The sequence below is a fragment of the Pan troglodytes genome, chromosome 11 (genome assembly GCF_028858775.2).
Source record: "Pan troglodytes isolate AG18354 chromosome 11, NHGRI_mPanTro3-v2.0_pri, whole genome shotgun sequence".
NCBI classification, from domain to species: Eukaryota; Metazoa; Chordata; class Mammalia; order Primates; family Hominidae; genus Pan; species Pan troglodytes.
This window is the reverse complement of record NC_072409.2, coordinates 25751673-25776304: the sequence shown is the minus strand read 5'-3', so window position 1 is coordinate 25776304 and position 24632 is coordinate 25751673. Positions and strand designations below refer to the sequence as shown.

At 42.1% G+C, this 24632-nt stretch overlaps 1 protein-coding gene across 6 annotated transcripts in view; it reads right to left on the bottom strand.

Annotated features, from left to right (window-relative positions):
• Nucleotides 1-11874, bottom strand: part of INIP (INTS3 and NABP interacting protein) — a 33100-nt gene extending 21226 nt beyond the window's left edge. For 2 of the 6 annotated variants that reach the window (XM_024345508.3, XM_024345509.3), the window contains exons 1-2: nt 11625-11778; nt 10081-10161 (exon numbers count right to left, since the gene is read on the bottom strand). In XM_024345508.3, coding sequence (XP_024201276.1) covers nt 10081-10105 — 25 coding nt within the window. In that variant the 5' untranslated portion in view covers nt 10106-10161; nt 11625-11778. 6 annotated transcript variants of the gene reach the window in all.
• Nucleotides 11875-24632: the final 12758 nt, after the last annotated feature.

Here is a 24632-nt window from a genome sequence, read left to right as displayed (position 1 = left end):
AGCCTCCAAAGCAGCTAAGACTATAGGTGTGCACTAGCACACCTGGCTAAATTTTTTTTTCAATTTTGTGTAGAGACAGGGCCTCACTATGTTGCCCAGGCTCATCTTAAACTCCTGGCCTCAAGCAATCCTCCTGCCTCAGACTCCCAAAGTAGTGGGATTACAGGCATGAGCCACCACACCCAGCCCATAATTTTCTATGGTAAGATTCTCTTAATTTCAGGGTTCAAACTTACTCTAACTAGGATATCAATATATAACTTTTAACAATGTTATACTCACTACATGAGGGTTTCTTTTTAACCCATATAGTCTCCTGATATACTTCAATGCATCTCTTTTTAGTCTCAGAAGCACGAAGATGTTTAATATATTATCTCATGTACGGTAAGAACTATTACTTTAATTTTTAAAAATAGTATAGAAACAGGGTTCTTGCTGTGTTGCCCAGGCTGGTCTTGATGGCCTCAAGTGATCCTTCCACCTCAGCCTCCCAAAGTACCAGGATTACAAGTGTGAACCACCAAACCTGGCAGAAACTATTTATTTATTTATTTATTTATTTATTTATTTTTGAGACGGAGTTTCACTCATGTCGCCCAGGCTGGAGTGCAATGGCGTGATCTCGGCTCACCACAACCTCCACCTCCCAGGTTCAAGCGATTCTCCTGCCTCAGCCTCCCGAGTAGCTGGGATTACAGGCATGCGTAATCATGCCAGCATAATTACGCATTAGCCACCATGCCTGGCTAATTTTGTATTTTTAGTAGAGATGGGGTTTCTCCATGTTGGTCAGGCCGGTCTCGAACTCCCGACCTCAGGTGATCCGCCCACTTTGGCCTCCCAAAGTGCTGGGATTACAGGCATGAGCCACTGTGCCCGGCCTCTTTTTTTTTTTTTTTTAAACCAAGCCATGTTTAATATCCCTTTATAACTAACCTTTTTAAAAAACAAATAAAAAATCTGTTTCAAACTTTTTTTTTTTTAAGAGACAGGATCTTGTTCTGTTGCCTGGTTTTTGTTTGAAAAAACATTTCCACTTTTGGAACTATAACACTATTTCCATTCATAATCACGTATGTTCTCATTTTCTCATTCATTCATAGAAACATTTTGACTCCCACACATTTCTTTTTTTTCCTCCCGCACATTTCTTTGTCACTAAAAACATTCTCAAGTAACTAGCATTACATCAGATTGCATTTAAAATCTAAGAGCTGATACTCATTTTCCTTTAACAGCTCTATCACACTTAAAGACTAACTGAAATTCTTCTTATTGTAAAAAAAATCTAAAGCTAAAAGTGAAAATTATTTTGATTATGCAGTTATGGACAATCTACTACACTTTCATAACAATAATTTTTAAAAGATTACTTAAATCCTGTCGAGTGGTTATCCTACAAGCTATATACTCTTCACAACTATATAGTACATTAAAGTACCATAGTTGAGACACCTATGTTTAGTACTAGAGCAACGTCACTGTGGCACTATTAACATGTTTAACATGTTTTCAGTTATTTATTGATTCAACAAATATTTATTGTGTTGGGGACTAAGCCCTCTTTCAGATCTAGCAGTCTTTCATGCTATCACATACAGGCACAAAGTTAGGTTCTAAGGATGCAATGATAAGGCAAAACTTGACATGATTCTAGCTCTCATGGTTTTCAAACTGTCCAGTGAAAATAGAGATCAATCAAATTATCACATGAATGAATGTGTAATTAAAATCTAACATGAGTAGTCTGAAATAAAGAAACCATTTGATGAGCATTTATAACAATCATTATTGTAGGAATGAATGCTAAATAAACTTGACGTAGCGTGAAAGTGGGGGGAGCAGTGTCAGAGAAGGCTTTCAAAGGAAGTGATGCTTGAACTGAAATCTAAGGCATAAAAGTAGGGGTGAGGAACAAAATAACCTTTCCCCCTTTAAAAAGATCACTCTAACTGCAATGTTGAGAATAGACAAGAGAAAATAGTCAGGAAACTATCACAGTAGAAAGAGCTAGAGATAATAAAGTTTTTAGTGGATGGAAATGCAGAGATACAAACGGATCCAATAGCTATTTAGGAAGTTAAATCAGGAGGAGAGTGATGGATTCAATATGAAGGAATGAGGAAGAAGGTGTCATGGAGGGTTCCTAGATTTTTTTGGTTCTTGCAGTTAAATATGCATTAGTTTTCTATGGCTGCTGTAACAAATTACCCAAAATTCGTGGCTTAAAACATCACAAATCTATTGTCTTATGGATCTATAGGTCAGAGGTCTCACTGGGCTAAAATCAAGATGTTGCCAGGGCTGCATTTATTTTCTTTATTTTTTTTGAGACAGGGTCTCACTCTGTTGTGCAGGCTAGAGTGCGGTGGTACGATCAGGGCTCACAGCAGCCTCAACCTCCATACTCAAGCGATCCTCCCACCTCAGCCCCATGCCCAGCTAATTTTTTTTATTAACTTTTTTTTTTTCAAAGACAGGGTCTCTAAATGGATTCTAGGAAAGAATCCATTTTCTTGCTCTGTCCTAAATCTAGTTAATGACGAATGTTTCCTATATCTTGCAAGATTAAAAAATTACTCAATCATTAGCCACCTTTCAGAGTTTACCAAAAATACATAACAAAGAAAAGGAATCAAGCCCTAATGTCTGCTCAGGTGATCTGTGTTCATATTCTCTTTCACCTAGACCTAAGGACTTACTTCTTTAAAACTACTGCCACTTTTTCTACCCATTGAGGTTTGTAAGATGATGATGTATCTTCTGCTTGAATCAACCTTTCTTCCCCACTTATTTTTCTTTTCTTCTCACATATAAACTCACAGGCCCTTTTCATTTAAAGCATTTTCTACTTAATAACCAATGTAGACGATTAGATTAATCCCAATAAAGATCAAGAAGAGGTCTTTTGCCCCTTGTCTCGAGCGCCCAGTGGTTTCCTATCAGATCTATCATCAGAAGGTTGTAATTCCCCCTACTGAAGGGCGGTATGGGAAAACAGAATGAATAAGGAACGTGGGACATGGAATCAACGTGGGTTCTCACCTCAGCACTACCACTTACTATTGAATATTAGGAAAACTACCTCACCATGCCTCAGGACCAAAGGGGATAACAGTAACACTTCAAAGGGTGGTTACAGGAAATACAGAAAAATATAAGTAAAAGACCTAGAACACTGCCTGCCACATGGTAGTTGCTTAATAAATACACACTATTATTGTTATTATTATCTAGCATTCTTTCTCCCTAGTCATCAGGTTAACATCACTAGATTCCTGTCATCCCACATTGACAATTCTCTGTCAGTGAAGTTTTTCATTAGATAGGCCACAACTAATTGGCATGCAGCTTTCTAATTACATTCACATTTCAGAACTCCCAGGCCAGTCTGAGTGCATGTGTGGATCCTATACTCTCTCCTAACTACACAAACAGTCTCAGATTACTTTACATAATATTCTTCCCAGTTACAATTTCAGTCTGGAGCCTACAGGTCAAGCCTAGCATCAGAAATCTAATTCATTCTCTTTGCCATAGCAATTAAAATGCAACAAAAAGAAATTTAGCCTTCAGAAACCTACTCCAAATTGTGTCTTTGCATACAAACTCTCATCTTTAAAAAGGTACAAATAGAAGAATTTTCAGATGCTATTTATGCATCACTGCACTGGGACAAACTCTTAATTGAGAGGTGGCATACTTTAGTATAAACCTGAAGAATAAACTTGCTTTCCTTCTGGACCATATATGGTTTAGGTGAAGACTTGTACTTGGGTCTGAGGTCAAACAAGACACTTCCCAGGAGGCTTGCTGTTCCACTCCTATGCAGCATGCTGAAATCACAGCTGAGAGCACCTGGACTGGTCCAAAATCAATAGTTCCTACTACCTGATCTGCAGATCTTATGGTTACTACTATAAGCATTTTCAGGTATCTGTAAAATTGAAAAAAATCAAACAAAAGAATTCATGTTCCTTACTCAGTATTTCACCAGGTCTCTCTAAAATCAGGCTGAACCAATCCAATGCCATCACATCATCATAGGACCTTGACATTTACCAATAATGAAAGACTCTGTGCTGCTTTTGGTACCTTGTCCAAACCCCAGGTTGACAATCTGCCTCTGCATACTAAAATTCTCATGATTGAAAGCCTACCAAATGTTCTACACTACATTGGACAGTATGAAGAACATGGGACTGCAGTGACTGTCAAGGGCGTATGAAATTTAGCAGTTCTGATTACTATGACGGCATGAAAGACTGCTAGATCTGAAAGAGGGCTTAGCCCCCAACACAATGGAATTGTTCTCTACACCAGACATAATAAGTAAAATCTATTTATTTACATTAATAAATTACAACACATAAAGATTTTTTTTAATCATGGTTCTTTCAGTTATCATTTTAAGATAATTAAGGCCCTTGGTATTAATCTCCATATTAAGTAATTCTTATACATACAAACAGTACAGAAATGATTTACTACAGAAAGTAAAATACAGCCGGGCATGGTGGCTCATACTTGTAATTACAATGCTTTGGGAAGCCAAGGTGAGAGAACTGCTTGAGAACAGGAGTTCAGGAGTTCAAGACCAGCCTGGGCAACAAAGCGAGACCCTGTTTCTACAGGGAAAAAAAAAAAAGAAAAAAAATTAGCCAGGCATGGTAGCATGTGCCTATAGTCTCAGCTACTTGGGATGCTGAGCTCAGGAGTTAGAGGCTGCACGGAGCTACAATCACACCACTGCTCTCCAGCCTGGGCAACAGAGCAAGACCCTGCCTCTTAAAGAAAAATTAAATTAAAGAGAGAGAGAAAAATACAATAGATCTGAATAAATAAGAATTTTAAAATTTCACTGGAGTCCGGGAGTCTCTAGAACATGATGTGGACTCCCTCTGCTGGTTCCTAGTAGCAGCAGTTCCATGACATCAACAAAAATCCCTGACAAAGGAGCAACGGAAGCCAAAGGGCTAATCTAAATTCATTTCTATTTAGATTAGGGGATGTTTCATAGTGGATCTGACTATGGGTCAGTCAAAGGCAATACTAAAAATGATTGCGTTTTTACTACAACTACGAAAAAAGTAACCAGCATATTGTAAATCTCTATTTGTGCGAATGGTGGGATAATTTAAAATTTATTTTCATTTGCAGTGCATTGTGTGGTTTTTAGCAGCGTATTATCTTTCCAAAATAGTCTTCTCTTAGTTTTCATCTGAGCTCAAGTTAAGTTATTTTTAATATGGGCCCTTATAATTTAATGGAAAAATAAAGAGGTCAACAACCACAAGGGAATGTGGACCTATGATTAGTCCACAGAGCACACAAATTGCACATGGCTATGTGAGAGGAGAACAGAATGGTATTAGCTGGTTACAGCTGGGAAAGCTGTCACCACAACTTACTTTTTACAATACTATAATTCAACGAAACTCGTGTAACCTTTAGTTTGTCCTAAATATAACTAATAAACTAAAACAGAATCAGCAAGCTTTCAATTTCCAGTACTGGCAGAGTAGTCTGGTTGGTCTAATCCTGCCACAAATATAATACTAAAATATTAAAAATTCACTATTTAAAGGCACTGGAGTCTGACCAGTATCAGGCAGAAACTGCAACTGGTGAGATTTGGGAACTTGTGGCCTTTTGCTTGAAGCATTCCCCAGTCCACTAACAGCTTGGTTAGCCTCACCTTACTAGCTTGAGGTGTCAGAGGAGAACTCAAGTTTAGGGCTGACAGAGTAGCAAAAAAATTAGGGGCAAGGCTTGAGGGAGAGGCAGAAGGAATAAAGCCCAATTCATGCATATAAAATCCACTCAAAGTTTCACTCACTGCTGAACTACACATATCCAGGGGAGATCCCAGGCAGCCCATCAATAAAGCAGCAGGTGGAAGCTGAAAAACACTGCAAGATTTCTGCCCAACACAGGAGAGACAAGAGTTTGGAGTTGAGTATGAGTTGAGACAAGCTGTCTGCTAGAACAAAAATCACATTTCAGAAGAATATAACAGAATCCAGAGTTTCCACAATGTCCAGTACCCAATAACAAATCACGACTTAAAAGAAGAAAAAGGAAAACGTGATGCATATGCACCAAAATGCTGTCAACAAAAACCAACTCCAAGATAACCCCAAATATATAATTAGCAGTCAAGGATTTAAAATCAGCCATTATAAATATGTTCAAAGACTTAAGGGAAAAAGACATAATAAATAAAAGGGGTATTTTAGCAAAGAAGTATAACTATGGAAAAGGACCAAGTGGAAATTCTAGAGCTAAAAAGTAAATTGAAACAAAATGTTCACTGGATTGAATGAACAGCAGATTGGAGATGGCAGAAGTTATTAAAGTTAGAGCATTAGAAATTATCCAATCTGAAAAACACAGAAAAAAATATTGAGGAAAAATAAGCAGAGCCTTGGAGTATTTGAATAATGGATGGAAACATCCCAAATTTAGTGAAAGACATCAACCTACAGATCCAAAAAGCTCAACAAACCCCAAACAAGAAAACCACCTCTAGGCATACCATAGTCAGACCACTGAAATACAAAGAGAAAATCCTAAAAGCAGCCAGAGAAAAATAACACATTACATACAGGATAAGAACACCACCATTAAGAACACGAAAAGGCAAGCGAGACTGGGAGGAAATACGTGCAAAACATATCCGACAAAGGACTTGTATCCAGACCGAAAAATGAAAACAAAACAACTTGCTAATAAAAGAAATAACCCAATTTTTAAAAAATGAGTAAAAGATTTGAACAAATACTTCATAAAGGAAGATTTACAATGGCCAATAAGTACAACGAAAGTGCTCAGCATTTGTCATCAAGGAAATGCATTTTAATACTACAATGAGATACTACTTCATACATTCTAGAATGGCTAAAATTAACGACTGACAACAGTAAATGTGAATCAACCAGAATATTCACATATTGCTGGAGAGAATATAAAACAGTACAAAGAGAGCTCGCTTCGGCAGCGCATATACTAAAATAATAAAATGGTACAAGTGGCCCAGCATGGTGGCTCATGCCTGTAATCCCAACATTTTGGGAGGCCGAGGTGGGAGGATTTCTTGAGGCCAGGAGTTCAAGACCAGCCCAGCCAACAAAGCAAGACCCTCTCTCTACAAAAAATAAAAACATTAGCCAGGCATGGTGATGCATGCATGCAGTCCCAGCACTTTGGAAGGTAGAGGTGGGAGGATCGCTTGAGCCCAGGAGTTTGAGGCTGCAGTGAGCTTCATCCACCTCAGAGCCCAGCCTGAGCAACAGAACAAGACCCTTTCTCTTAAAAAAAAGGTATCTGAGGCCGGGCGCAGTGGCTCATGCCTGTAATCCCAGCACTTTGGGAGGCCGAGGCAGGCGGATCACCTGAGGTCAGGAGTTCAAGACCAGCCTGGCTAACATGGTGAAACCCCGTTTCTACAAAAAAATTAGCCAGGCGCAGTGGCACGCGCCTGTAATCCCAGCTACTCAGGAGGCTGAGGCAGGAGAATCGCTTGAACCGAGGAGGTGGAGGTTGCAGTGAGCTGACATCACGCTATTGCACTCCAGCTTGGGCAACAAGAGCAAAACTCCATCTCAAAAAAAAAAAAAAAAAAAGTACCTGCAAAAGAGACTTATAAATGCTCATAGCAGCTTTATTCACAACAGCCAAAACTGAGACAACCCCAAAGTTTACAAACAGAAGAATGAATAAACAAAATGTGATAAAGTCATACCATGGAATGCTACTCCACAATAACAAGGAATGAACTACTGATCCATGCACAATATGGATGAATCTCACAGACAGTATGGTCAATGAAAGAAGCTGGACCAAATGAGTATACACTTTAAGAGTCCATAAGTTTAAGACAAAACTAAGATTAAAAAAATCAGAACAGAGATGAGTAATTTAAAAATATGAAGATGGGTCAAACATACATAGAGTCAAACAGGAATTCAGACTTGATACAGAACGGAAATAGAGGCGTCCTTCAAGTAGTTAAGCGGTTAACTACTTGCCAAGTGAGATTCAATACTTTATAGAGAGTAAATTTTACTTTTATACACATTTTAAAATAAAAACTCCTTGATAGCAGCAAATGTGTCTGACTTGATTTGTTTTGGAGCTATCTTAACACAGGTGAAATGTGTACAAAAGTTTTTACAGCAACGAAGATAAAGGCACAGATAATGTGTGATGACAATAAAACTTCTTTAAAAGTGGTTCTGATTTCAAGTAAAAGAGCAAGCAAACATAGATGTCAGAAGAGGCCATAAGGTGAATAATGTGAATACAATTTCAATGTAAATAATCTTAAAATAGATTAAAATATAAGATTAATAATATAAAGGATGTTGTATATCTGATCCAATGTCAGATCTACCATCATATGTTGCTTAACAACAGGGATACATTCTGAGAAATTCATTGTTAGGTGATTTTGTGTTATGCAAACATCAGAGTGTACTTACACAAACACAGATGGTATAGCCTACTACACAACCTAGGCTGTACGGTACAGTCTGTTGCTCCAAGGCTACAAACGTGTACAGCATGTTACTGTACTGAATAGTGTAGGCAACTGTAATACAATGCTAAATATTTGTGTATCTCAACATAGAAAAGGTACAGTAAAAATATGGTTTAGGGAACACTTATTCTATTTCATGAAATGAAGTGTTGCCTGATTCTAGAATCACAAATAAAGCCAATTGAGATCTTAAAATACACACATACATACACACATACACACACACACACACACACACACACACACACACACACGGTTTAAAAGACAAAAAATGGTATACCTGTATAGGGCATTTACCATGCATGGATGCATGGAACTTTCAGGACTGAAGCTGCTCTGGGTGAGTCAGTGAGTGAGTTGTGAGTGAATGTGAAAGTCTAGGACATTAGTATATAGTACTGTATACTTATAAACACTGTACACTTAGGCTGCACTAAATTTATTTAATTTTTCTTTCTTCAATAATACATTAACCTTAGCTTACTGTAACTTTATTTTATAAACTTTTAAATTTTTTTAACTTTTTGACTTTTGTAATAACGCTTAGCTTAAAACACAAAACACTGGGCCAGGCACAGTGGCTCATGCCTGTAATCCCAGCACTTTGGGAGGCCAAGGCGGGCGGATCACCTGAGGTCAGGAGTTTGAGACCAGCCTGACCAACATGGAGAAACCCCGTCTCTACTAAAAATACAAAATTAGCCGAGCGTGATGGCGCGTGCCTGTAATCCCAGCTCCTCGGGAGGTTGAGGCAGGAGGATTGCTTGAACCCGGGAGGCAGAGGTTGCAGTGAGCCAAGATCATGCCATTGCACTCCAGCCTGGGCAACAAGAGCGAAATTCCATCTCAAAAAAAAAAAAAAAGTATTTTCTTTATATCTTTATTCTAAAAGTTTTCTATTTTTAAAATTTTTATTTTTTTTTACTTTTTAAACTTCTTTGTTAAAAATGAAGACACAAACAAACACATTAGCCTAGGCTTACACAGGGTCAGGATTATCAAGATGTCACTTAGGCGACTGAAATTTTTCAGCTCCATTATAATCTTATGGGACCACCATCCTATAAGCAGTCTGTCATTGACCTAAACATCATTATTCAGCACAAGTGTATTTCAAATTTAGAGTTTTACTTTGCTGTTCTTCTTTTTTTCTTTTTCTTTTTTTGAGACGGGGTCTCACTCTGTCGCCCAGGCTGCAGTGCAGTGGTGCAATCTTGGCTCACTGCAACCTCCGCCTCCTGGGTTCAAGAAATTCTCCTGCCTCAGCCTCCCTAGTAGCTAGGATTACAGGCGCCCGCCACCATGCCCAGCTAATTTTTGTATTTTAGTAGAGACGGGGTTCCTGACCTCAAGCAGTCCACCCGCCTTGGCCTCCCAAAGTACTGGGATTACAGGCGTGAGCCACCGCTCCCGGCCTGCTATTCATTTTTTAAATTCTGGCTACAGTAACTGCCCTATACTAAATTTTCTCTTATTCAAATACATTTACTATATTGGGGAAATGTTCATAGTAAAGAAATTCCTGCTGTCATTACCTTGTCCTGAAGAGTTTGCTGCCATTTTCCTATTTTGTTTCAAGTATGTCCAGTGGCAATTGGTCAGCACTTCACAATCACCTGTAAAATATGTGTACACACATATACAATGCACCATATTTTAATCACAAACTAAAAGGAACAGCTAGCCTCCTTACAATGAAATGTTTGCTGTTTCTTAATCTCTTCAGAAAGATACATTTGTGCCGGGCGCGGTGGCTCACGCCTGTAATCCCAGCACTTTGGGAGGCCGAGGCGGGCGGATCACGAGGTCAGCAGATCGAGACCATCCTGGCTAACATGGTGAAACCCAGTCTCTACTAAAAATAAAATTAAAAAAAAAAATCAGCCGGGTGTGGTGGCAAGCGCCTGCAGTCCCAGCTACTCGGGAGGGCGAGACAGGAGAATCGCTTGAACCCCGGTGGCGGAGGTTGCAGTGAGCCGAGATCGCGCCACTGCACTCCAGCTTGGGCCACAGACCGAGACAGCGAGACTCGGTCTCAAAAAAAAAAAAAAAAAAAGAAAGAAAGAAAGATACATTTGAAATGTACACGGACTGAAACAAATGTAAACTCTGCTAGTGCCTCAAGCATTTAATTAAATATGGCATTGTTTATTCTTGCAGATGTTCATACCATTTAGAATTACTGTCTTTAATAAACATCATTAGGTTGTATTTACCAAATATATCAACCAATTGATAGAGTCAATATAATCATGGTGCTAGGAAGAAAAATCATTCATCTATGGTGTCTCTGCATTCGTCTAAAACACATACCCAAAAACTACTGTGTACACTGAAAGCTAAAAAAGGTAAAGGAGTACTGTATCTGCTCTGCACCATACACTGTGTAAGATGCTCGAAATTAGTTCCTTTATTTATTTATCACCATTTTATAGATGAGGAAACCGTACCCAGGGTCATAGAGCTAGTAAGAATTATTTGGGCTGCTGGTTTCCAAACTTCGTGCTTTCGTACTAAATCCTGGGGAGATCCAAGATGGGCAAGACCCTAATCCTGCTTTCAAGGAACATATAATCAGAAGGGAAAATAAAGTCTTATTCAAGCAACCATACTATTAATTAAAAAAAAAAAAAGCTTAACAAACCCGCTCTTTAAAAGGTGGGCACAGTGCCGGAGGCAAAGAATTGATTTGATTGGCAGCAAAGAGTGATGCCTTAGTCTAGGGAGCCCGGGAAAGACACAAGGGATAGAAAACAGACACCGGTTTTTAGTAAATGAATCGTTAGGTGTCTCCAGCGGCTGAAACACAGAGCGAGCAATGCGGGGTTAGGACTGGAGGACAACAGGGCCATCTTGTGACAGGGTAGACTGGCGTGCCAGAAAGGTCCCTGCCTACGGATGTGCAGAGCCGGCTGGGCCTGGGCTGTGAACGAGACGAAGGAAGCAAGTAGGAGCCAGAAATGTTGGGTGGCAAGGTCGGAAGGGAGGTCGCTGCCTGTAGCAACAAAGACGGCGGCGACAGGTTAGCACCGGAGCCACACTTTTCTATTGCCCGGTGCCTCCAGACTGTCGTACTTACCTGGGACCCGAGGACACCGGGACTGCCTCTCCTTACAATCGCTGCTCTTAAAGGGGGCGCGACCACTTAGGCAAGAGGAGCTCAACTCGCTGCACTACAACCTTCCCGCCCCCGCTGCGCTTCCGCCTCCTGACTGACGTGCGCCCCAGGGAGCGGAAACCCCGCCTCCCGCCGGGACCCAACGGCCACCGCCCGTCGTGATTCGCACTTTAGCGGCCACCTCAGTGCAGACGTCACTTTTTTTTCCAAAGAGTGACAGTCGAAGAGGCTCACGGGAGATGCAAACGGTACTTTTGGGGGCTGGGCCAGGGTGGGGCGTGGCCCGGGGCGGGGGAGGGGCGGGGCTGCCAGGCAGGGGCGGGACGGAGAACACCTGGGTCCCTAGCACCAAGACTGGCTTTTTCTTCATTGCCACCGCCTGGCCGGTCTTGCGACGGTGCGAGTCCACCTCGGCTGGGCCTCGGAGGAGGGGCGACTCTAGAGGCTAAACTCGCTTTCGAGCTTTAACAACCATCTCGGATTGCGCATCCGCACACACGCACGCACACACACACACACACAAATTCAGGAATATTTTTTGTCTACAGTTTACATAATTATACACAATGAAAGCACTGAATATGGAGGATTTTTATTACAGTGCAATAATGTGCATTTAAGAAGTGGGTATGCCACATCGCAGAACACCAACTTGCCACTAGTGGGCTCACCTGCTGCCCACCTGATTCCAGCACAATAGATAGCTACACATTTGAATTAAAAGGTAATCGTATATTGACATGTGTTCAAATTGCACTTTTTTTAATTAAAAAATTTTTTTTATGGAGACAGTGTCTCGCTTTGTTGCCCAGGCTGGTCTTGAACTCCTGGCCTCAAGGGATCTGCCCACCTCAGCCTCCCAAAGTGCTGGGATTACAGGCGTGAGCCACCTGCCCTGCTTAAAATTGCAGTGTCTTAATCTCTTCCGAAAGATACATTTGAAAAACGCACAGACTTAGATCACAAATGTAAGCTCCCCAAGCGCCTCAAGCATTTAATTAAATAGAATGGATAATGAATTTGGACATATGTTTTTAATAATCGATGTTTGCTCAAGAGTAAAATGTTTATGATGCACAATTTTCTTGTGCATGGATCAATGACTGAAATAATCGTTTCAATATCAAGTATTTATTTACTGAAAACCAAGCATGTATTTACTCTATACCAAGCAGCTATTGAGTGCCTTCTACAATGCGAGGTGCTTCCTTTGCATCAGCTCTGGTCCTGCTGTTCCCTGATTTATATTTGAGACTCATGTTTCTTGCTCTATGTCGAGTAGCGAGCTAAGATTCAAATTTAAAGGTCTGCCAGATGCTAAGGCCTGAGTTCTTAAATCTCACACATTGCCTCTGCTCTGGAGGAATGAATTCCTCTGAGACCAGTTCTTGCTGACTTGACTTTAATCCAGATATAAAGCCTAACACATGAGCATTTTGGTGGTAGGCCAGGAGTCCTTTCAGTTAAGAGGACTTGGTGAGTTCTAGTATGACTAAAAAGATGACTGAGATCTATATGGCTGATAGAACCTTAGAATTTTTTTTTTTTGTTTTGTGGCCTAGCTAATGTAGAAACTAGGGCACAGAAAGTTCCAGTCTAAGTTTCAAATGGACATTCTGAACAAAGCTTATTTAAGGAGGTGGGAGTAAAAAGAGTTCTAACCCTAAACAACATTTTATAATTTCTTAGCAAATTCAGCCTCTGAGAGTTGAAAGAACATTATCAGGAGAAAGATAAATTTAACTTGCTGCCAATTCTTTTGCCTTTTACTTGGTAGGTCATAGCCCTTGAAACCCTTCTGTCTTCTCCTAGAGTTTTTGGAACTTCTGCCTCATTGTGTTAACCTCTAACACAATGGTTAATAGTGAGTCAGTTTACTTGAATGCAAATTCGAGCTTTGCCACTTAATGATTGTGAGCCCTGGTTTAACCTTTTGGTGCCTCTGTTTTGTCATCTATAAAATGGGAATAAAAATAAGTGATTGGGTATACGTAAATCACTTAGAATAGCACCTGGCACATAATAAGAACTCAATAAATGTTGACTATTAGAATATAAACAATGAACAATCTGTTTTACTGGGTGTCTTGGCAAGTGGTCAGTAGGTCAGCTGAGCCTGGGTGTGGTGGCTCATGCCTGTAATCACAGCACTTTGGGAGGCCAAGGCAGGAGGATTGCTTGAGACCAGCCTGGGCAATATAGTGAGACCTCATCTCTAGAAAAAAATCTAAAAAATTTGCCAGGTACGGTGGTGCGTGCCTGTGGTCCCAGCTACTTAGGAGGCTGAGGTAGGAGGATCGCTTGAGCCTGGGAGGTCAAGGCTACAGTGAGCTATGATTGCACCACTGCACTCCAGCCAGGGCAACAGAGCAATAGATCCTGTCTCCAAAAAAAAAAAAAAAAAAAGAAAAAAAGAAAAAAAACGTCAGCTGAGAAATATACTAGGGGAAAGTCCAAGACAGAAGGAGTGCATGTTATAGCCCCTTGGCTCTATTAACTAATAGCCATCTGTGAATTACTTTATCCTGAAACCATTGTGGTTACAGACCTTCAGTATCAAGGTAGAGTTGACAGTAGTCCCTAATTTCCAACTGAAACCACTCTAACCTCCTTTTCTGGTATTTTGTGATAAAGTATTTGGGGATCTGCATGAGGCTAGACAACCTTTAAAATCAAGTGTGTAGCAGTTTGAGACAATTACTGTATTAGTTATCTATTGCTGTGTAACAAATTACCCTGAATCTTGGCAGTTTAGAACTTGGGTTTAGAACCTGGCCCTGCACTTACTGGGTGAACACTTAGACAAATTATTTGTCTGTTCCTCAACCTCCTTATCTGTGGAAAGGGGTATTAAAAGCACCTACCTTATGCCATTGTTTTAAAGATTAAATAAAATCAAACCAGATGCCTCATACCTATAAGCTATTATTTTCTATTAAACATTAACTCATTAGAGTATTAAAACAATATGAAACATCATGAAGATTTTGTACAACCAAATGTGGTGGCCTCCAAGGTGGCCCTCCTGCTGTCATCCCTTCCCACATTGAATAAACTTGACCCAAGTAACCAATGGGATATTGTGGAAGTGTCAGTGTGTGACACTGATTGCAGTTTCTACCTTGGCCTCTTTTGGGTCACTTGCTCTCAGGAAGCCATGTATATGTCATGAGGTCACTAAAGCAGTCCATGTGGAGAGCCCAATAAAGAGGAACTGAGGCAAGCCTTCCACCAACAAACCAGCACCAAGTTGCCAGTCAAGTAGTGTTCCACCTTGGAAGTGGATCTTCCAGCCCCAGGCAGGCCTTCAGATGACTGCAGCTCTGGCTGACATCTTGATTGCAGCCTCGAAAGCAATCCTGAGCCAGAACCACCGAGCTAAGCTGTTCACAAATTTCTAATCCACAGAAACTATGTAGGATAGTAAATATGGCTTGTTTGTAGTTGTTTTTGTTGGTTTTTGAGACAGAGTCTCACTCTGTCACCCAGGCTGGAGTGCAATAGTGTGGTCTTGGCTCACTGCAACCTCTGCCTCCGGGTTCAAGCGATTCTCCTGCCTCAGCCTCCCAAGTAGCTGCGACTACAGGCACATGCCACCACACCCAGCTAATTTTTGCATTTTTAGTAGAGACGGGGTTTCACTATGTTGGCTAGGCTGATCTCGAACTCCTGACCTCGTGACCCGCCCACCTTGGCCTGGCAAAGTGCTGGGATTACAGGTGTGAAGCACCGTGCCCGGCCAGACTAGCCTTTTTAAAAATAAACGTTCAAGAATGTTTTAAAATAGGCCGGGCACGGTGACTCACACCTGTAATCCCAGCACTTTGGGAGGCTGAGGCAAGCAAATCACCTGAGGTTGGGAGTTCGAGACCAGCCTGACCAACATGGAGAAACCCCATCTCTACTAAAAATGCAAAATTAGCCAGGCGTGGTGACACATACCCGTAATCCCAGCTACTCAGGAGTCTGAGGCAGGAGAATTGCTTGAACCCAGGAGTCGGAGGTTTCGGTGAGCCAAGATTGCACCATTGTACTCCAGCCTGGGCAGCAAGAGGGAAACTCTTGTCTCAAAAAAAAAAAAAAAGTTATAAAATAAAATGTAAAAAACACCATAATGCCTTTCACCCCTCTCTGTACCACTACCTTCTATGCAGAAGATTTCTGACCATTATTAGCCTTGGAGGATTATCTAATTAAGGGAGATGGTAGGATTCATTTAGAATGAATTCTCCACATGGACAATGATATTATCTAGAATGATAAGAAGAAAGACTGAGCCAGGGGCCAAAGTCCTCCATGAATATGTCAGTAGATGACAGCAATGAGAAGAGGATAAAGATGGTATAACCAGATGTACCTGCTTCTAAAGATTTGGAGTTTTTACATGATGGAGGAAGATGAATAGTTTGGAATTGAGAGTGTGGATTCTGGAAATACTGAAGCACCCTTCCCCTAACCCCATGCCATGATGTATGTGGTTGGACACAAGAGGATTTTCAACCTTACATGAACACAAGGGAAGCTATCCTTGAAGGAGAAGTGGGTTTTAGTTAAATCAGGAGGTAGACAGATGGTCTAATGGTACAGTGAAGGGGAACTTGCTTATCATGGAAGGAAGACTTCTAGCAACTTTGGGGGAATGTTGTTTTGAGGCTGGGGTGGGGGGGTGGATCACTTGAGGCCAGGAGTTCGAGACCAGCCTGGATAACATGGCAAAACCCCATCTCTACTAAAAATACAAAAATTATCCGGGTGTGGTGGTGTACGCCTGTGGTCCCAGCTACTTGGGAGGCTGAGGCACGAGAATTGATGGAACTCAGGAGGCAAAGGTTGCAGTGAGCTGATATTGCACCACTGGACTCCAGCCTGAGCAACAGAGTGAGACTCTGTCTCTAAATAAATAAATAAATAAATAAATAAAATAAAATAAAAAGTAAGGGTTTTCGCTGGGTACAGTGGCTAACACCTGTAATCCCTGGGAGGCTGAGGTGAAAAGATCCCTTGAAGCCAGGAGTTCAGGACCAGCCTAGGCAACAAGGCAAGATCCTGTCTCTACAAAATGTTAAAAATATGTTTAAAGATTAAAAAAAGAGAAAAGAAAAGTATTTTATTTTGCCACTGTTTTTTTTTTTTTTTTTCATTAAATAGATTGGGACTGGGCACAGTGGTTCACGCCTATAATCCCAATGCTTTAGGAGACCAAGGTGGGAGGATCACTTGAGACCAGGAGTTCAATACTTAGCCTACTCAACACAGCGAGAACATGTCTCTACAAAAACTAAAAAAATAGCTGGGTATGGTGGCGGGGGCCTGTCATCCCATCTGTGCTAGAGAGGCTGAGGTGGGAGGATAGCTTGGGCCCAGGAATTCAAGGCTGCAATGAGCTATGATTGTGCCAATGCATTCCAGCCCAGGTGACAGAGCAAAACCGCAACTCATAAGTAAATGAATATTAATAATAAATAAATAAGTAAATAGATCAAACCCTAGTGTTTTCAATGAACTATGAAAAGGACTCACTAAACTGCACTAAGCTGCTTGTGGAAAATGGCTGCAGGAGTGAAGTGTAATCCTTTATGTCATCTACTTCTAATTTGGTCACTTCTAAGGGACCAGGTTGCCAGTATGTTTTAGTATCCTCAAAGTACCTAGAAGAGTGCTAAGCAGGTATACCTGATGATTGAGCTTTAATGTAAACCTAATTAAAGCTGAAATGTGCCCTTTCATTCATTTATTCAATAAACAATGCTATGTCAGGCACTGAAAATACAAACAAAATGATCTGTCCTTGTCTAGGAGATGCTTTGGATTGTGCAGGCCAGAATCCCACTTTTGCTTTTTCACTGCTTTAAAAGCTGATCTAGGCTGGGCACAGTGGCTCACACCTGTAATCCCAGCACTTTGGGAGGCTGAGGCAGGTGGATCACCTGAGGTCAGGAGTTCAAGACCAGCCTGGCCAACATGGTGAAACCCTGTTTCTACTAAAAATACAAAAATTAGCTGGGTGTGGTGGTGCATACCTGTTGTCCCAGCTACTCAGAAGGCTGAGGTGGGAGAATCGCTTGAACACAGGAGGTGGAGGTTGCATTCAGCCAAGATCACGCCACTACACTCCAGCCTGGCGACACAACGAGACTCCGTATCAAAAATAAAAAGCTGATCTAATCTTTTAGTCAAGTAATGCGTTGTGGGTTCCCACTGTGTCTTAATCTGTTTTGTGCTGCTGTAACAGTATAGCCAAGACTGCCTAATTTTATAAAGAACAGAAATTTATTTCTCATGGTCTGGAGGCTGGAAGTACAAGATCAAGATGCCAGCATCTGGCAAGAGCTTTCTTTCTTGCTGCATCCTCGTGGCAGAAGGACAAGAAGGAATGAAACTGTGTACTCATATAGCAGAAGAGCAGAAGAGAGCAAGGGCTTGCTCCCACAAGCCTTTTTATTTTTATTTTTATTTTTTTTTTGACGGAGTCTTGCTCTGTTGCCAGGCTGGAGTGCAGTGGCGCAATCTCAGCTCACTGCAATCTCTGCCTCCTGGGTTCAAGCAATTCTCCTGCCTCGGCCTCCCAAGTAGCTGGGATTATAGGCTGGCGCACCACACCCAGCTAATTTTTTTGTATTTTTAGTACAGATTGTGTTTCACTGTGTTGGCCAAGATGGCCTCCATCTCCTGACCTTGTGATCCGCCTGCCTCAGCCTCTCAAAAGTGCTGGGATTACAGGAGTGAGCCACCGCGCCCGGCCCACAAGCCATGTTTATAATGGCATTCATCCATTCACTACCACATCTGGCTAAATTCTGTATTTTTAGTAGAGAAGGGGTTTCACCATGTTGGCCAGGCTGGTCTCAAACTCCTGACCTCACATGATCTGCCCACCTCGGCCTCCCAAAGTGCTGGGATTACAGGCATGAGCCACCACGCCTAGCCGGGATTCAGTTTTAACATGAATTTTTGGAGGGAATGAAAACATTCATACCATAGCATTCTTCCCCTGATCCCCCAGAATTCATGTCCTTCTCACATACAAAATACATTTATTCCACCCCAGTAGCCCCAAGTCATAACTCATTCCAGCGCTAACCCGAAAGTTTAAAGTCCAGAGTCTTGGCTGGGTGTGGTGGCTCATGCCTGTAATCCCATCACTTTGAGAGGCCATGGCAGGTGGATCATCTGAGGTGGGGAGTTCGAGACCCGCCCAACTAACATGGAGAAACCCCGTGTCTATTAAAAATACAAAATTAGCCGGGCGTGGTGGTGCATGGCTGTAATCCCAGTTACTAGGGAGGCTGAGGCAGGAAAATCGCTTGAACCCGGGAGGTGGAGGTTGCGGTGAGCCGAGATCATGCCATTGCACTCCGGCCTGGGCAACAAGAGCAAAATTGCATCTCAAAAAAAAAAAAAAAAAATCCAGAGTCTCACCTAAATCACATATGGGTGAGACTCAAAGTATAATTCATCTTGAGGTAAATTTCCCTCCAGCTGTGATCCTGTGAAATCAAACAAGTTATTTACTTCCAAAATATGATGATGGAACAGATAATAGGATAGACATTCCCTTCCCAAAAGGGAGAAATAGGAAAGAAGAAAAGATCAACAGGCCCCAAGTAAGTCCAAAACCCAACAGGGCAAACAACATTAAATCTTAAGGCTTGAGAATAATCTTTGTTGACACCATGTCCCACCACCTGGACACACTGGAGTGGGGTTTGGGTGCCCAAGGCCCTGGGCAGGCCTGCCCCCATGGCTTTCCTGGGCACAGCCCATGCTTCAGCCCTTATGCATTGAAATAGCATGCCTGTGGCTCTCACAGGCTGACACTGCATACTAGTGGCTCTACAGTTCTGGGGTCTCGGGGTGGCCTCACTCCCACTAGGCATTGCCCTAGTGGGTACTCTCTGCCACATGGCTTCCAGCATGGCTCTGCTGCTGGGGCAGGTGTCTGCCTGGGTCCCTAGGCTCTCTAAGGCAGCCTTTGAAATCAGGATGAAGGAAGCCCTGCCACCACAGTTCTTGCACTCTGCACTCCTGTACAATTAGCACCACGTGGACACCAGCAAGGCTCACTGCTTGAGTGGCCTGGAGCAGTGGCCTGAGCCACACCTGGGCCCACTTGAGCTACAGCTGGGGCAGCAAAAAGTACTGCATCTGAAACTCTGCACAGTGAGCCTTCAGCCTGTATGGGTTCCCCAGGCCTTCTCCCCAAACTCTTCGGCCCTCAATGTCCTAGCACTCTGGGCTTGTGGTGGGAGGAGCAGCCTAAAAATTTTCAGCAATGCTTTCAGGGTGATTCTCCCATTGTCTTGATGAATAGCACCTGGCTCCTTTCTGTTCCTACTAATCTTGTTACCAAAGGTAGCTTGGCCACATCCTTGGTTTTTTTTCTCCTAAATATATTTTTTTATTCTTTACTTGGCCAGGCTGAGAATTTTCCCTATCTTTATATTATACTTCCCTTTTGATGATAAATTCCATTTTTAAATTGTTTCTGTCTTCTTGCATTTTACTATAAACAGTTAAGAGAAGCCACACAGCACCCTGAAATGAATGCTCTGCTGCATAGATATTTCTTCTGCCAGATATTGTAGTTCACTTCCTTTTTTGTTTTTGAGATGGAGTTTCACTCTTGTTGCCCAGGCTGGAGTGCAATGGTACTATCTCGGCTCACTGCAACCTCTGCCTTTGAGGTTCAAGCGATTCTCCTGCTTCAGCCTCCCAAGTAGCTGCGATTATAGGCGCCCACCACCATGCCCAGCTAATTTTTGAATTTTTAGTAGAGAAGGGGTTTCACCATGTTGGCCAGGCTGGTCTCGAACTCACCTCAGGTGATCCACCTGCCTTGGCCTCCCAAAGTTCTGGGATTACAGGTGTGAGCTACCATGCCTGGCCTCATCACTCTTAAGTTCTGCCTTCCATGAAGTCCTGGGACACAAATATAATTCAGCCAAGTTCTTTGCCGTGTTGTAACAAGGATGACCTTTCCTCCAGTTTCCAATACTTTGTTCCTCATTTCCATCTGAGACTTCATCTGTGTGGCCTTCACATCTGTATTTTTACCAACGTTCTGTTCACAACAACTTAAATAATATTTTATAAGATTCAGACTCTCCTACAGCTCTCCCCTTCTTCTAAACCCTCACCAGAGTCACTCTTAATGCTCTGTTCATGGCAATACAAGCTTTTTCTTCAGCATTCGCTTCAAAACTGTTGAAAGCCACTTCCACATTTTTAGGTCTTTGTTACAGCAACACCTCACTCCTCTGGTATCAATTTCTGCCTTAGTCCATTTTGTGCTGCTATAGCAGAATATCTGAGACTGGGTAATGTATTTTTTTTTTTTTTAGACTGTGTCTCACTCTGTTGCTCAGGCCAGAGTGCAGTGGCACAATCTTGGCTCACTGCAACCTCCGCCTCCCAGGTTCAAGGGATTCTCATGCCTCAGCCTCCCAAGCAGCTGGGACAATAGGTGTGCCACTACACCCAGCTAATTTTTTAATATTTTTAGTAGAGACAGGGTTTCCCGGTGTTGGCCAGACTGGCCTCAAACTCCTGGCCTCAAGTGATCCACCCACCTTGGCCTCCCAAAGTCCTGGGATTACAGGCGTGAGCCACCGCACCCGGCCGGGATTGGGTAATTTATTAGGAAGAGAAGTTTCTTTCTCACAGTCTGGAGGCTGGGAAGTTCAAAATCAGGGCACCAGCATCTGGTGTTGAGGGAGGGCCTTCTTGCTGTGAACTCATGTAGGAGAAGAGCAGAAGAGAGTAAACCCACTCCCACAAGCCCCTTTGTATAGTGGCATTAATTCGTTCATGACGGCCGAGCACCTGTGACCTAAACATCTCCCATTAGGCCCCACCTCCTAACACTGTTACTTTGGGGACTAAGTTTCAACATGAACTTTTGGAGGGGACAAAAACATTCAAACCATAGCACACTGTGCAGCTAATATGCCCTTTAGCATTACTGATCTATCAAAGTTCAAAGTGTTTGGTCTTCTGAAACTATTGCACTGGCATTGTTAACAGTTCTTCTACGACTGGGCTTGGTGGCTCACACCTGTAATTCCAGCACTTTGGTGAGGCTGAGGCTGGCAGATCGCCTGAGGTCGGGAGTTCAAGACCAGCCTGACCAACATGGAGAAACCCCGTCTCTACTAAAAATACAAAATTAGCCAGGCGTGGTGGTGCATGCCTGTAATCCCAGCTACTCGAAAGGCTGAGGCTGGAGAATCACTTGAACCTGGGAGGCGGAGGTTGTGGTGAGCTGAGATCGCACTATTGCACTCCAGCCTGGGCAACAAGAGTGAAACTCCATATCAAAAAGCAAACAGAAACAAAAACAAAAACAAAAACAAAAAACAGTTCTTCTAAGCTTGCTGCCATTTGTAAATTTAACAAATTTGCTAAAAGGCTCTTATTTAAGATTAATGACAAAATATCAGCCCTATGCTGCATGTTCCAAATCCCTGAGCATTCTTGAAGTTCCTCGATAGTTAATCAGTATCTTTTATTTAATACCCTTGAGCTAATTTTATTCAACCTGAACCTTAGGAAAGGACTGCGTACCTATGGTGACTAAAACTAAAGGTACTTGTGGCCAGGTCCTAATCCCTGGAACCTGTCATTATTACCTTATATGGAAAAAGCATCTTTGCACATGTGATTAAATTAGGGGTCTTGAGATAGGGAGATGATCCTGGATTATCCAGGTGGGCCCTCACTGCAATCATAAGTGCACAGGTGTCTTTTTTTTTTTTTTTTTTTTTTTTGGAGACAGAGTCTTGCTCTGTCACCCAGGCTGAAGTGCAGTGGTGTGAACTTGGCACACTGCAACCTCCACCTCCCAGGTTCAAGTGATTCTCCAGTTTCAGCCTCCCGAGTAGCTGGGATTACAGGCACTGGCCACCACGCCCAGCTAATTTTTGTATTTTTAGTAGTGACAGGGTTTCACCACGTTGGCCAGGCTGGTCTCAAACTGGTGACCTCAAGCGATTCTTCTGCCTCAGCCTCTGAAAATGCTGGGATTTACAGGCATGAGCCATTGCGCCTGGCCACAAATGTCTGTACAAGAGAGAAGAGAGGGAGATTTGACATAGGAGAAGGCAACATGACCACAGAGGCAAAGATTAGAGTGATGTAGCTACAAACCAAGGGATGCTGGCAGCTGTCAGAAACTTGAAGAAGCAAGGAAGGGACGCTGTCCTAGAGCCTCTGGAGAAAGTGTGGCCCTGCTGGCACTTTGATTTTGGCTTATGAAATTGGTTTGGACTTCTGGCCTCCAGAATAGTGAAAGGATAAATTCCTGTTGTTTTAAGGCACCAAGTTTATGGTAATTCATTACAGTGCCTGTAGCTCAGAGCACATTATTTTTTTTTATTTTTTTTATTTTTTGAGATAGAGTCTTGTTCTGTCACCCAGGCAGGAGTGCCATGATGCAATCCCAGCTCACTGCAGCCTCCACCTCCCAGACTCAAGCTATCCTCCCATTCAGCTTCCAGAGTAGCTAGGATTACAGGCGTGTGCCAACACGCCTGGCTAATTTTTGTATTTTTTGTAGAGACAGAGTTTTGCTATGTTGCCCAGGCTGGTCTAGAACTCCTGGACTCAAGCGATCCACCTACCTTGGCCTCCCAAATTGCTAGGATTACAGGCATGAGCCACCATGCCTAGCAACATGTGAAAGTCTTTGAGAAACAAATGTTGGAATGACTTTTTTTAAATTGGGGTTGCATTTTAATGAAATATTTCAGACTTATAAAAATACATAGCTAACAATATAATAGACACCCTTGAACATACTGCCTAGCCTAAGAAATAAAACATTCCAAATCCATTGGAATCCTCCTGGACATCATTTCTCCATTGTGTTCCTCTCCCTCCACCTGGGAGGTAACCATTTCACTGAATTTAGTTTTCATTGTTCCAATACATATCTTTACATTTGTACTACATTTGGCCGGGTGCAGTGCCTCATACTTGTATTCCCAGCACTTTGGGAGGCCGAGGCAGACAGATCACTTGAAGTCGGGAGTTTGAGACCAGCCTGGCCAACATGGCAAAACCTCGTTTCTACTAAAAATACAAAAAACTAGTCAGGCATGGTGGCAGACGCCTGTAATCCCAGCTACTTGGGGGTTGTGGCAGAAGAATTGCTTGAACCCAGGAGGCAGAGGTTGTAGTGAGCCGAGATCGTGCCACTGCACTACTGCACTCCAGCCTGGGCGACAGAGTGAGACCCTGTCTCAAAAAAAAAAAAAGAAAAATTTGTACTACATTAAATCCCTTAAAATTACATTGTTGTAAATGTTTTAAAACTTTATAAAAATGCTGACATAATATATACATATAAATACTATATACATATATACACCTATATATATATAGAGAGAGAGAGAGCGAGCTATTTATCTATCTATCTATATATACATAGTCATCTCTTGGTACATGTGGGAGACTGATTCAAGGAGCCTCTCGTATACCAAAATCCGAGTATATTCAAGTCTGTCAGTCAGCGCTGAAGAACTCATGTATAGAAGTCAGCCCTCTGTGTATACACGCGGGTTTTGCATACTATGAACACTGTAGCATCAATCTGCAGTTGGTTGTAAAACAATCCCTGTATAAGTGGACTTACACGGTTCAAGCCCATGATGTTCAAGGGTCAACTGTATATCCTTTTGCAATTTGCTTTCTTATTAAGGGCTTTCTACGTGCAAGGCACCATGTTGGGCAGTGTGGATGAAAAGACAAGTTAGATAACATTTTGCATTGACATTAGCTAATATTGCCTCTTAGAAGAGCTTAAAATGCAGTATTTTACAGGTATTTTCCCTTTATTTTTAAATTTTAAAAAATTATTTAATTTTGTATTGGGCAGCCCCTGAATCAGAATAGGTTCAGAGAGGCCCCCTCACCCTTGTTGGAAAGGAAGCTTCCTGCTCAGTATCTACCTTCTAATACTTAAATGTGGGA